This window comes from Strigops habroptila, chromosome 1 (genome assembly GCF_004027225.2).
Source record: "Strigops habroptila isolate Jane chromosome 1, bStrHab1.2.pri, whole genome shotgun sequence".
Classification (NCBI taxonomy): Eukaryota; Metazoa; Chordata; class Aves; order Psittaciformes; family Psittacidae; genus Strigops; species Strigops habroptila.
The window spans coordinates 71,665,943-71,679,075 of record NC_044277.2 but is presented as its reverse complement, the minus strand read 5'-3'; the positions used below and the strand labels follow the sequence as shown (position 1 = coordinate 71,679,075).

The window sequence follows — 13,133 nt, the reverse complement described above, 5'->3', positions numbered from 1 at the left end:
TACCGAATGGATTAAAACTGTACTGAAATGGTGATATTCATGTGGGGCATGAGGAAATAAATATCAAATTTTATCACAGAGTTAAATTTCTTCCACAGAAAGTAGTCCAAATCAGTATCCTTTTATGCTGACAACAGAATTGTATTTATATTCATACTCTGTTCCTGGCACATGCAAAAAAAGTGAATGTTTAAATACATAGGAAATCCTTTGGAATCACAAAGGCAAAATTCATTTCCAGAATAAAAATCTAAATGCCAAATTAATAAATTGGAAATTAAAATGTTCATAGGATTAAAAAAGTTAAATTGGATATCTTGGCCAACTTTGGCTCCTAATTTGATTTTCTTGGGGATCCTCTTCCTCACTGAGTACTGTCACTAGCTACAGATGCATTCACTGGAGGTGGTACAGCAGATTCTTTCCTAAGGAATACAATGGAGCCCTGAGTACAGTACTTTGGCTCCTCTGAACTTCTAATTTTTCTGGACTTGCTGCCATTTGCCTTTCAGGCATTTCAGGAGAAAAGGTAGCTAAGAACTCCTGAGATATCTGGACTTCAAGCATTTGTCTTTTGATGTGACATTTTTGTAGGAAGAAATAAACTAGCATCATCCAAGGAGTTTTTATTGTAGTCTCACCCAAGGTCTGCTTAGGCATTTGTCCCTTTATCCACTGTTTGAATAACACTTTGAATGTGTGAATAACATTTCAAATGCGTGTTGAACTGAGAAGTGTGAGCTGGCACAGAGTGAGCATTGTACCATATAGGGATCCCTAAATCTTAAATATTTGTGTGTCCTCTGAAAGAAGGAAGGTCCATATTTTTTTTTAGTGATTCGTACATCTAGATTTTGATCTGTAGGTGTTTCTGCAACAAACTTATATACGTATCTGCTAGAATGGATATGTTCAGCATTGTGCATATGTCTGCTTATGGTATGAATGCTCATAGAATGAATGATCAACCTGTTCACAAATGAAAGTAAATACTTATAAAAAATATACTTCATTTCTTTATATGTACATAGAGTATAAAGTAAGAACATACCAGTCTGATATAGACCTGTATAGTTAAATAAGGTCTGTAGATGACTGTAAATTGTCATGTTACTGTGGCATGAATTTTCACCTTATTGACTATAGAAGAAGGTGATGTATTTCAGGGAGAAAAATTTCTAATACGCATATATTATGATAGGTTTCTTACAGTGCCTTTGTGGTAGCTTTAACTGGAAGATGTGATGAAGAATTACTTAGCCTGCTGCTAAAGCTACCTGAAAACAGTAAAACTTCCCTGGTAGTGGAAGAATTATGTTCTTTACCAGCACTGGACTTGTATACCATGTTTGTCCTGATTATACAGAATTTGAACTTACGTCATATTTTTTACAAGGTAAGATGGGGAAAACCAGCATGCCGTTCCTATGATTTTCTTTTGAAGGTGGTTTAAAACATGCAGCTAGATAAATGGTCCCATTATCTCTTCACATGTTCTTTCTCTGTGAAGCAAACACTGGACATATGGCATTTTTTCTGTCTTCATTTAACTCCACAAAATAAGCACAACAGTTGAAGAATGGGATTGGTAGATGCTACTGTATTCCATTTCTTGCTTCCTTAGGAAAATCGTCACTAAGGAGTTAATTATGAAAGCTTTAGAGAAAACACAAGGGATAGAAGACATAGTTTTATTAGTCTTTAGCAGAGTTTGGAATTCCTGCAATTAATCACTTCTTAATGTGAAAGTGGGGAAGACTGATGTGACATCATTGGAACTAAAGCAAGCGTAGGAGTTTGCATTACAAAAATTATAAAATTATTCTCAGGGAAAAATTCACAGCACTCAGAAGTGCACTGTATTTGCTGTAGAAATCATTTTGGAAATTCAGGTAGCTCCTTCAGGAAGGAGCTTTTCCAGCTCTCAGGATAAATCTCTCCATAAGCAAAAGCCTCCTATATTTTATATGACCCAAGTCAAATGACTTTGAGAAGAATAATACAGTGCCAAAACTATAATGAAGGGGATGCAGAAGTCCGTAGCAAAACTGTATTATCTCTACAACTGCAGATAATCTGGGATCTAGTGTGGGTTTTCAGTGAGATAATATTTTTGCTTGTAAGAGCAAAATTATTGGGTGGGATTTCTGATAGTTAGCAGAAATTTATTTTGGTTCTTTTGGGGTAATGGATTGACAGAACATAAAATGTAAGTACAAATAGTTGAAAACAGTTATAACATTGGGAGGAAGAATATTTTGTTCATCCTTGTTCTGGATGCTGCATGTGCAGTTAAATAGGTTGGCCACACACTTTTAAAAATGAGATGGTTTCCCAGGATATGTTAAGATACCAGAGGAAAAAGAAAAGATTTCTGTTTTCTGAATTATCTGCCAACCTAGAGTGGCAGAGGGGAGGCAGGGGTGGGGTGCAGAAGGGAAGAGATGGAGGGGAGGAAAAAACCCAGTGCTTATTCTTATGGACTTTTCTACTGAAGCCTTACTGTAGCACAATTAATTCCTAGCAAAGAATAAAAAAACATTAGCATCTTGGGTAGGAGAACTCTTTTCAGCTTGGTAGGTATAAACATGTTCTCTGGATTTTAGTTCCTGATTTGTCATAGGCCAGTTCTAAAATTACCAAAGAATTTTTCTTTAGCTGAATTTGAGAGTGACTGGAGAGTTATACTAAAAGGAGTTTTGTTGAAGATGGTTTGCAGGAACATTGTATAATCAGTTTTATAAAAGACTGAATAATTTTGAGTGTTTCACTGAAACATTAAAATTTGTTTCTAATGGGAATTTATTGTTGTCATTCTTTTTTCTCTTCTTTTCCAAGATTAAGATACCATCTGAGGTAGGCAATGTACTAAACATGCTACTGGAAGTGGTTTCTAGTGTCAGCTCTTTTCTCAATAAAGCCCATTATGTCATGGAAAACCTTCCAGTGTTCCTCCAAAGAATTCAAAATATTGGTGTGCTCGACATCTCTGCATTGCAGCAGGTATGTGTATAGTTTTGTTATACAAACTTAATTCCCATTGTGAGGTACTTTGTTAGGGATGTTTGCTTAGTAAGGAGGAAGACTAGTAGAAATTGTGTCCTAGAAAGTTAGTAACTTGGAAAGAAGAAATAGCTTTGCTTTTTTAAAGGATAAGATTTCAAGATAGCATGTGCAGTTGTATCTGCCATGGGTTTTTGTTTGTGTCACTTCAGGTTTTTGTGTGATAGTTGTGTGGGGCACTTAAAAAAATGTGGCATGAGGTGGAAGTGAGCACATTTCTTTTGTCGCTGACTTTAAGGGCAGTTGCTGTATGCACATCTATACAGCTAGCACAGTGGTAGATCTAGTATTAAATAAGTGCAATTCCCTAAGAAGACCTGCTGAACCCTACAGCATACCTTACCTTCTGGATTTGCTATTCTTTGTGGAAAGTTTAGGATTGTATCTGGTTCTAAAATTGAAAATCTCTAAGAAATCTCTCAGTGGTAAACAGTCCAGACTGGTTTGTGACTACAGTACAGAGTAAATGCTGCCTTAAATAATGTTTTCCCTAGTGATATGAATCTTTCAAGATCTTCTAATCTGTGTAACAGATGCGTGTTGTTAAATGCTCTTCGGTGCATAGTAGTTTTGATTTAGAGCCTCTCTTTTGGGGTAGCTGTTTGGATGAAGCAACGAAAGGGGGCTTTCATCAGATGCTTACATCTTTTCTGCTTTCCTGAAACTAGTTCTGATTGTGTCAGACTTTTCTTTGAACAAATGAAGTATTGTTTTTGGATGAAATCCCGAAGTTGCCAATTTGATTGAAGAACCTCTCAAAAGGTCCTATTTTCCTGTTCAAAAAGAGTTTGCAAAGGAACAAATCTAACAGTAGACGGCCTTCTGGTTGCAATTATAATCTTTGCTCCGTGGCAATCCATATTCTGTGGTATAGCATATATTTAACTTTGGAATTTTTGTTCCTTTTTACATCTTACCTTTTTTTGGTCACTTTTTCTGACACAATCTTTGTTTTCTTAGTTTTTTTTAATTCCTTTTTTCTTGAGAAATTTCTTCTTTGTTTTATCACCTAATAACTTGTGGAGGATAAAAAATTCAGTGTCTGTTTCTTTTGTTAAAAAATTAGATGTTTGATGTTTTGAAGGATCTTATGTCTCTAATTTTTCTCATTTTGTAGACTAGTAAAAGTTGTTTATTTTTAAGTATCCTTTCCTTTTCAGGTGTAACTGGATTTTTTTATTACTTTCTATTAATACCTTTGGTTATCAATTATTTTTTTTGCTTGTTTTCTGTAGTGGTCAAACTTGTGCTACAAATAAGTGTGCTACTAAAGTGAAAATATTGCTTATGCACTTTCCTTCTTAAGTATTTTCTTCTATTTCCAAAAGAGTCCATCCCTCTGGATTTTTATTTTCATGATATCTTACAGCAAAGTAGTTCAATGACCTAGGAAGATTATAAAATAATGTATGTAAAGATTTTTAAGGTAAAAATATGTAGATCTTCAGCATAGAGTAAGACAGATTGCCTCCTTCATTAACTTTTAACTGAAAAAGTTATTTTGAAGTTGATTAAAAAAGCCCCCCAATCTTCTATAATAAAAGAGGTAATAAAGCAATTGTCAATTATGCACACGGATTTTTGTCTGAAAAACAAAACTAAAATACCTTTAAAATATCTGTAAATTGTGCAGTTGAATTGGTATGCTACATATTGTTCAATAGAAGATGATGTAAAAACCTCAATATCTACCAGACAGTGGTAATTGGAATACAGAGCCACATTCTACTGCTAACAACACTGAGTGAATGGATAACTCCCTGAGGAAAAACACTGCTGATTTCAGTGATGATTTTTATTTGCTTCTTTGCTGTTTGGAATTATTTGCTTGTATTTCCATAGCTAATTTTTGGTATGTTGTCACTCATGAATGGATAGGCTGGAGGGGACTTGCAGATTTACTGAATGCTGCCAGTTGTGAAAGGTGGCCTCATTCTGTAATCCCTCCACCAACTTGAACAAGTTTTCTGTTGAAAGTATCATTACTGAAAAGCCTCTTGGAGTTATAAATATATAAAGTTCTGACATAAGTTTATCCATGGCTAGTATGTTTACTCTTGTATCAAAAATGTTCTGTAGCTTTTATAACTTCTTTGACTTGCCCACGTGTTTGCGTAAGACCAGTCATAGTCCTTCTCTGTTCTGCTAAGTTAAATAGATTTTTTTTTTTTTTTTTTTTTTTTGTTTAGTTTTATACCCTTTTGTAACAGGCTCTCAGTTGTCCCAGACATCCTAGTGTCACCTTCATACATTGTGTTAAGATTTTCTTGAATGCTGAGGACAAGAAATGTGTACAATCTTTGAGGGAAATTATGGCTAATGACTCTGGTAGTTCTGCTCATTCATGTCTATACATCCTAAAATGACTTTCTTAATCTTGCATTCACCCTTTTGTAAGCTGCATATATTTTTGTCTCTTACTTGATCAAGGATCAGCAATATACCCAGGTAAGCTCCATTTTATAACAGCATTTCATGATTTCAGTTCATAAATAATATTGTGCACTCATTCTTTTTATATTTGATTTACCTTAAATTAGGTAATTGGTTTCTTGCCATACTGCATTCTGATGATCTTTTCTCCTGAATTGCCTTCTGCTATTAAATTACAGGCAAATCTCAGTTATTTGCTTCTTTCTGGGCTAAAAACTTGTCACAATAAGTGATCACTAAGATCAGTCTCACAGGAATAACACTAGTAACTTCTCTATGATCCAGTATTTTCTTTCCTTTTAAGAGCATCCCTGCAATACCTTCTTAATGCCATTTTTTAACCACCACATAGATATTGGATTAATGCTGATTAATATTTTCAAGGACAAGAACACTAGTTTGTTATTAGAGTTCATCTAGTTTAGAGATAGTATATGTCTTTTTTAGGAAAAAGCACTTGCCTTACCACACAAATATACTGTGTTAGTCTGGAATGATTCTATGATGCATTAAATTCTACTCCTCACATACATTCTTTCTTTAATTGCTCTCCACTTAAAAATCTTGCCTTATTAAACATCACAACAAGATATCCATTATTTCCTGGAGTATTATGTCATTCTTGAGTATAGTTGGATTTTCCACTTTTTATTCAATTATTGCCATCTAAATTTGATAGACTTCTGAAAAACAATTAAACCACATCAGTAATTTTGCCATTTTTTAATATGATTCTTTCAGTTTCAGTACAATAAAGACCTTGGTTTTTTTATGGCTCTGCCCAGAAGTAGGAATATCTATTTCTCTGCATTTGTTTCTTTCATCCCTTTGGTTTCATTAAATTTTGAGTTATCTTTAACCACCTTGTAGTTTTCCAGGAAAATTGCCTTTTTTCTCTCTCTCTTAATGTGGTGATTCAGAATTTATTTTAGTTTTATGTTCAAGCTATAGCCTGGCTTGACTTTTTAGGTTTCTTTTGTTGAATAGTTGATATTTCTACTCCACATAAATTTGTTTTTATTTTTTTTTTTTTTTTTTTTTTAAAAGCATACAGCTGTCCAATTAGGTCAGAAGCCTTTATGCTATGAAGGCTTTTTTCTCCATTTAAGAATACAGTTCCAGATAGCTTTTTTTAATCTTCAGCAGCAGCCTTCCTCTTCCATGAACCTGTTGGAGCAACTGACTTGACTAATTCCTTGCTTTGTAGGAGGCTGCTTGTTTGGAGTCATCAGCTTTGATTACAAACCTACTTCATTTAGTTTAAACTAGAACAACTGGATCAAAGATAACTTTTTTGTGAACATCCATCCTACATAGTTCTCCCACTTCATCAAAGCCAAATTTTAGGTAACATATCTTACTGAGTCAGTGGATATTTAGTTGAAAAACAGTAAGTAGATTCAGTCTGTTGATGGCAGCTTACTGCATAAATATTCAATATTTAAATTTCAAGTTATTTTTGATTGGAATTGGAATTAATTGGCAAGTTTGTACTCTTTGACTGAAATAAACCTCATTTATTCTTCTAGAGCAAATAGTGACTAATAAGGATTCAAACTCACTTGTATTCAGCATTGTGCATAAATAAACTTTATTTCCCCAGTAAAGTCCATGCAAACAGATTCATTCAAGAGCTGTAGATGATGGTATTATAAAATCTGGATATTATTTATTTACTACGCTATACGTTGAAACTGTATGCAAAACCTCAGATTTTTTGAGCCAATACTGAGTTGTAAATAACACTTTCTAATATTCCTGCATGATTACTGAAGAAGCACCTGGCACTTCAGTAAATGCATTGATCAGGATAAAGTATTTCTAACAGCACAATTTCTAAACTGTGATTTATTCTTTATATAAAGTGCTGTACTATTTTCAAAATTGACTCTTCTGTTAAAAAAAACAACCCACAAACCAACAAACAAAACAAAACAAAAAATAATCCAATGATAAAATGCTAATTTATTCCAGTGTGAAATGTGTTTGGTTGACATATCACAGTCTTTTTACTACTTGCCAGTTGTGAAGTCTTCAAATGATATCTGGTAGTCTAGTAATGTTTTTCTTGACAGGCATCTGCAACAGGAATGAGGATCATGTGGTCCAATGCACCCTTCAGTTATACTCTAGCAGCATCTTGCCTTGCAGTTGTATCCTCTCTTAAAACTGCATCTGTACAGCCTTCCATGAGATACCAGTTACAACTGAGGATGTTATTTGAAAAATGAAGCTACACAAAGGAGGCTGGTTTTTTGTTTGTTTTGTTTTATTTTTTGTTTTTATGTGGCAAATGATGGTGCTCATTAGATGTACACTAGTCATGAGCGAATGGCAACAGTAAATGCTGGTATGACTCAACATGTACAAAGACTAGAAATGCATCTAACAAGTTAGAAGATGGAGTTGAGAAATAGGCTTTTAGGGCATGTGCACTTGATTTTTTTTTTTCTTTTTCTTCTTAGTAACTGTTTTCACTGGAAACATTCATATGCAAAATGGTTTGGGTTGTTTCTGCTGTCTTTGACACAAGACTAATCTACCAGAAGAGTAGACTTTGTGAAAACTGACATTATAATCAAGGAATCTGTAGACCAGTGGTCTTGATATTTGCATTCTTTTTCCGCCTAACTGATACGCAGTATTTTTCAAAGTTTAATGTAGTACATTATGCTACTGTCTTTCATCAAGTATTCTGGCAATTAAAACTGCATTACCCTCTTCTCTTCCCCCCTATGATAAAGGTGATCAGAAAAACAGAAAAGAGCACAGCAGGCCCTCATTCTCATAGGCAGTTACAGCAATCTAATTTTGTCAATCTCCTTGGATACCAATACTGAGAGAACACCAGGGCTTCTCCCTGAAGCTACTAAAAGCAACTTTAATCCATCTGTATTTCTGTTTGTTTTTTTCTAGTTCTTGCAAGGTGGGCAGTTCAGAAGTTCAGCTGTTGGGTCCCTGGAGTCTGTAACCAAGGCAGTGTGTAGAGAAGAATCTTCATTTTTCAGCAATGCAAACCTGTTCATCGACATGCCCAGAATCAAGGGACTCTTGGAGGACGATATGGCAAAATATGGCATTCCCGAAGACTCGAGTAAGAAAAACTATCAATCAGAAGTTGTATGTATGCATTCAGAGTTTAGAGAAGTTTCTCCCTCTTAAATGGAAATGTTTATATACCAGCTGACATCTCAGTTGACACTGTAATCCTGAGCACAAGGGTTGGTCAATAGAAGTTTTATGGCTACGAGATAATTGTGGATGAGACATAAGTGATTCTGGTTGTTTTCTATCTTTACAAATAGTAAATAAGAATATTCCTGTCTTAGATACATATTTATTAGAATTTTTAGAGCACTTGGTATTAAAATATAAAAAATCTCTGAGATACAAGATTGAGAATTTATTACTGCATGCCTTTCTTCTGTGAGCACAAAGCTGTGGGATTATTGCGCGGTAAAATACGCAAGGCCTCTGGATAAAATGTTTTTTAATAGTTGATATTCCTATTCTCTTTATCAAGTGCCTAGAAAATCTCCTGGCTTTTTTATAATTTCACCTTTGCTCCCTTTCCTCAATACATTTGTCTTGCCCTGATTAATTTTAGTACTGTTAACAACCTTGTTAGTGCCTCAGTGGCCCTGTGAAAAAGAATACAGTGACTGAGTGTCACTAGGGAAGGATCTGTAACTGTGGATCATGGGTCTCTCATCTATCAGTTTCTAGAGCCCAAAACTGATTCCAGCTTGGCTGGTACCCTGGGGAGGGAGCCAGAGCTCTGTCCTAGCCTTCACTTATGTGTGGGGGATAGCAGTAATCAGGCAGCTCTGCTTTTCTTTCCTATTTGAAGAATGGAGTTAGCAGGATGGCTGATTAAGAGACTGATTGTGACTTAGCTTCTTTCAAAACTGTTTAGGCCAGAAGTGATATCTGTTTCTTGAATATTTATTTATTTATTTATTTACTTATTTATTTTAATATTGTCACAAATGGAGTGTTGTGAGACATTTTACCTCAGGACCTTGAAAAATCTTTAAAGTGTGTTAGTTCCAGCCTTCAGATGAGTGAACTAATATTGTTTCTTTTATTTTAAAAAATTGGTAAATGAGGCAATGTAAAATCAAAGTAGAAACATTTACAGGAGGCCACAGAAACTTGATCTGTACTCCTTCACAGTGATTAACTTGCATTTATTTTGTGTACCAGACACTTGCCAATGACTTTCTGAAAATCATGGCAAACTCAAATTAGCCAGTCTTCTGTGCCTTTAGCATATTGATATTTCTAACTGGCCAGCTTGGAGCCTCTTAATTCTTCGCTGTCATTTAGCAATGATTGTGTTTAGTAATGATTGTTTCCTTAAGGTAAAAAATTGGACAAAGAAACACTTGTTTTTTTAACTTTTGGCATGAGTTTAAATGGTTTTGGCCTAGTTTTTGATTATATGTAAAATACTTTGCCTTCCTTGACCAGTTAATGACATTACTTAATATTTCTTCACAGCACTGGAAATGGGATATTTCTAAATCCACTCATAATAAATAATAAAAAAAACCCACCCCAAAATGCATGAGTTGGGCATAAAAATCTAAATGTTTCTGATAGGAAACTCATTGTCTTTACTTGAGTGCAAGTGCAGTGGGATATTCCTTGGATCCCAGTTCTGAAGGACATACATTCTAAAGCATTAATAACCCATCTGATGTAGGAACATGTTTCTTTCATTAAGGAATGGAAAAGTGAACTGATTAGATTTTTCAAATCAAGAAGTTGTGTCATGCTATTTTTTCCCTGTGATTTTAGGAGGTTCTTACAAAATTATACAAATAAAAAAATCTGTATTTGTGAGGGAATTTCTGTATACCTACTTCTTTCTTAAGTAGGAATAGAAAGCTACAGAACAACCAAGGGTGGGGAGTAAATCTGAGTGTTTCAAAGTCACTCTTCCCTCAGCATTCATTTTCTGGGCAGACATTTTGTGTGTCCTTTCACTCTAAAATTCACTAATGTAACTTTTAGGATAGATGGGGTTCACAGGCTGGTTTTCACAAATGTGAGAACCTCTTCGGATTGTAATTCTTTTTTGCTTATGTTTAGAGTTCTGCATCCTCAACACTATCACAGACTGTGGTTAAATGATTCCTATTCAGGGACCTGTAGAGATTGCTTGGTGGCAATTGGATGGTATTTGGCATAGTGCTGTAGCAGATGCTAAATTAAGACTCAAGCTTTTCTTTGAAATAAAATTAGTAATAATAATCCAACTTCGCCAGTGTTGTCTGTCTTAAACATAAGTGAATCTGTGCTTTTGCAGCTCCATTTTGCTTGAAGCTTTATCAGGAGATTTTGCAGTCTTCTAATGGGGCTTTGCTATGGACTTTCCTAAAACCTTTACTGCATGGGAAGATACTGTACAATTCAAACATCAACATGATTGACCTGGTGATGAAGAAGGTGAGTATCAAAAGAAACACTATTTCTGTTTATTGATCTTTGTGCTTCATTTTAAATGTCCACTTCTTTTAGGATAGGTAGAAGCAATTGGATAATTGCCTTCCAGAAAACTCTATCCACCCTGACCCCTGAGTTCTCACCTGGCTCTCGCTGTCAGCTTAATAGATCTCTTATCTTTTATTCTACTTATTATAGTGGTTTCACCTCAGTGTGAAAAGCAGAATTTTGTTCAAAGTCCCTTAAATCTTGTATAGACAGATTAAAAAGTACACATTAGCAGAAGCAGCATGTGAATCATACTCTATCGAGGTGTAGGACATATGTATTCTAAGTGAGCTTCTGCTCTCAACAAATATTTCTTATGATGGGAACTCTAGTGGGGCAGAATAAGGAGCTGTGGCAAAGGGAGGCTCCAGGAACGAAAGTCTGTTCTGAGGGAGTCACTGAGCTGTATTTAAAAAACCCCACACAACCAACCAACCAAAAAACCTGCAGTGCGTCCTTCCTGATTATGTTTCTAACACCAGTAATACGAATGACTAGTAGCAGCTGAGCTGCCATACATGTGGATGCTGAAGACTTGATATTATTCAAGAGTTTTACTATCTTTGCAGTTTTGATATCATAGCTGTTCTGTCTTTAGCATGATTATCTACAATGAAAGACTTGCTCATGAGTAGCTTTCAGGCCTCTGAAAGGAGGGATGATGACAACTTATTTTAAGTATAGTTCTGTGTAAATTTTGCATTTGTCTTGCAAATGTGTGATTTTTACCCTGGAATATTACTGTTTGCAAGAATGGTAATTAGATTAATTTAAAATGTAGAAAAAACATTACTGCTTGTAAGTGGTACAACAAAGGACTGTAGTTACTTTGAATGTGATGGTAACTATTTTCCATGTAAATGGAGAACATTGTAGTATTCAGACTTATGCTTTAAAAACGTAGTAAAAAACCCCTAAAGACAACTAAGCCAAAAAACACATACTAGATTACAGATACTAGGTAACTTCATGGTTTCTGGTGTGAATTGAAAATAAGGTTTCTGTGATTCCATATTTTGCTGTTAAATAACTTTAATTTGGGCAACAGGCCATCTCCCTAAAGTTGAGTATAATTAATTTTAAATTTTTAGTCAGCTAAAAATGAAGCTGCTCTTGACGTTTATAGATGGAAATTCTATAAAGAATGAGATGTAAGAAATGGTAATTATATTCTGTGTTACAATGACATTTAAAATAAGGCACTTAAGACATTTCTACATTATTTTGCCAATTAATATGCCAAAACCATGTTCTTAAAGCATCTGTAAGAAAGATAAATGTCCTGACATACATTGTGTTCCCCTATGGATCGTCCAGTGAAATCAGGACTGAGTAATACAGTTCAGAATGAAGTCTGTTTGTATTCTTTCCTGGGTTTTTTTTTTTTTTTTTTGTTTGTTTGGTTTTTTTTTTTTTTTTTTTTGTTTTTTTTAGTGCTCTGGAACAATACGAAGATTCTGGTAGGTGCCTCCAGCAGAGTCTCTCATTTGCTTTATGTATTCTTGGGCTTACAAAATTTCCACCTTCATATTCAGGAATCTGTGTTAATATACTCCCACCCTTCCCCCAAACATGTAAATCTAACAAGCAAGTATGGATGTGTATCTGTTTATGTGTAAATATGAAAGTAGTAAGGGATTTTCCTTAACAATTTTATCATTTGTTTTATTACAGAATTCTATCTGCTATTGCTTGGACAGAAACAAAATTTAAATATACAAAATATTGTCCCAAGTGTCTGGAACACAACTACTAAAAAATAGCTACTAAAAATGACCCTGTAGCCCTTACAGAGCCAAATCTTCTACTGAAATTGGAACAGAAGTACTAATTGTTTTTAGACTATGTGACCACATAGCAGCTATTTACTAAAAAAAAAAATTAGAGGAGTAAAGCTAAAAAGAACATTGATACTCATATACAAAGATATATTCTTTAAGTTTTTCACGTGGACTGTTTTGTTTCAAGACTGTGTAATTGATCGTTCTTCAATAACTTGTGAGGTTGCTGGTTTTACCTTCTGGGAAGTCAACAGTTCTAATGCGTAGAATAACTGACCATCAGAGATACAGCCTGTAGCGCTAACAGAGAGCAAAAAGGTTCAGTGGCAACTGGCATCCAAGAGTTCAAAGACCATG

At 34.8% G+C, this 13,133-nt stretch overlaps 1 protein-coding gene and 1 long non-coding RNA gene across 14 annotated transcripts in view; both read left to right on the top strand.

The window, feature by feature from the left end:
- ABCA13 (ATP binding cassette subfamily A member 13) overlaps positions 1-13,133 on the top strand; it is a 181,185-nt gene that overhangs the window by 42,938 nt on the left and 125,114 nt on the right. For all 13 annotated transcript variants that reach the window (XR_003990398.1, XR_003990404.1, XM_030478152.1 and 10 more), the window contains 4 exons: positions 1,202-1,396; positions 2,839-3,003; positions 8,413-8,590; positions 10,811-10,950. Coding sequence is in view for 11 of the 13 variants with exons in the window: in XM_030478152.1 (XP_030334012.1) it covers positions 1,202-1,396; positions 2,839-3,003; positions 8,413-8,590; positions 10,811-10,950 (678 nt within the window). In the remaining 2 variants the exon portion in view is untranslated. The remainder of the gene's footprint in view (positions 1-1,201; positions 1,397-2,838; positions 3,004-8,412; positions 8,591-10,810; positions 10,951-13,133) is intronic.
- Positions 4,704-7,924, top strand: LOC115604789. Its single transcript, XR_003990410.1, has 3 exons — positions 4,704-5,511; positions 6,704-6,886; positions 7,572-7,924. It is a non-coding gene; the product is annotated as an uncharacterized LOC115604789 (long non-coding RNA).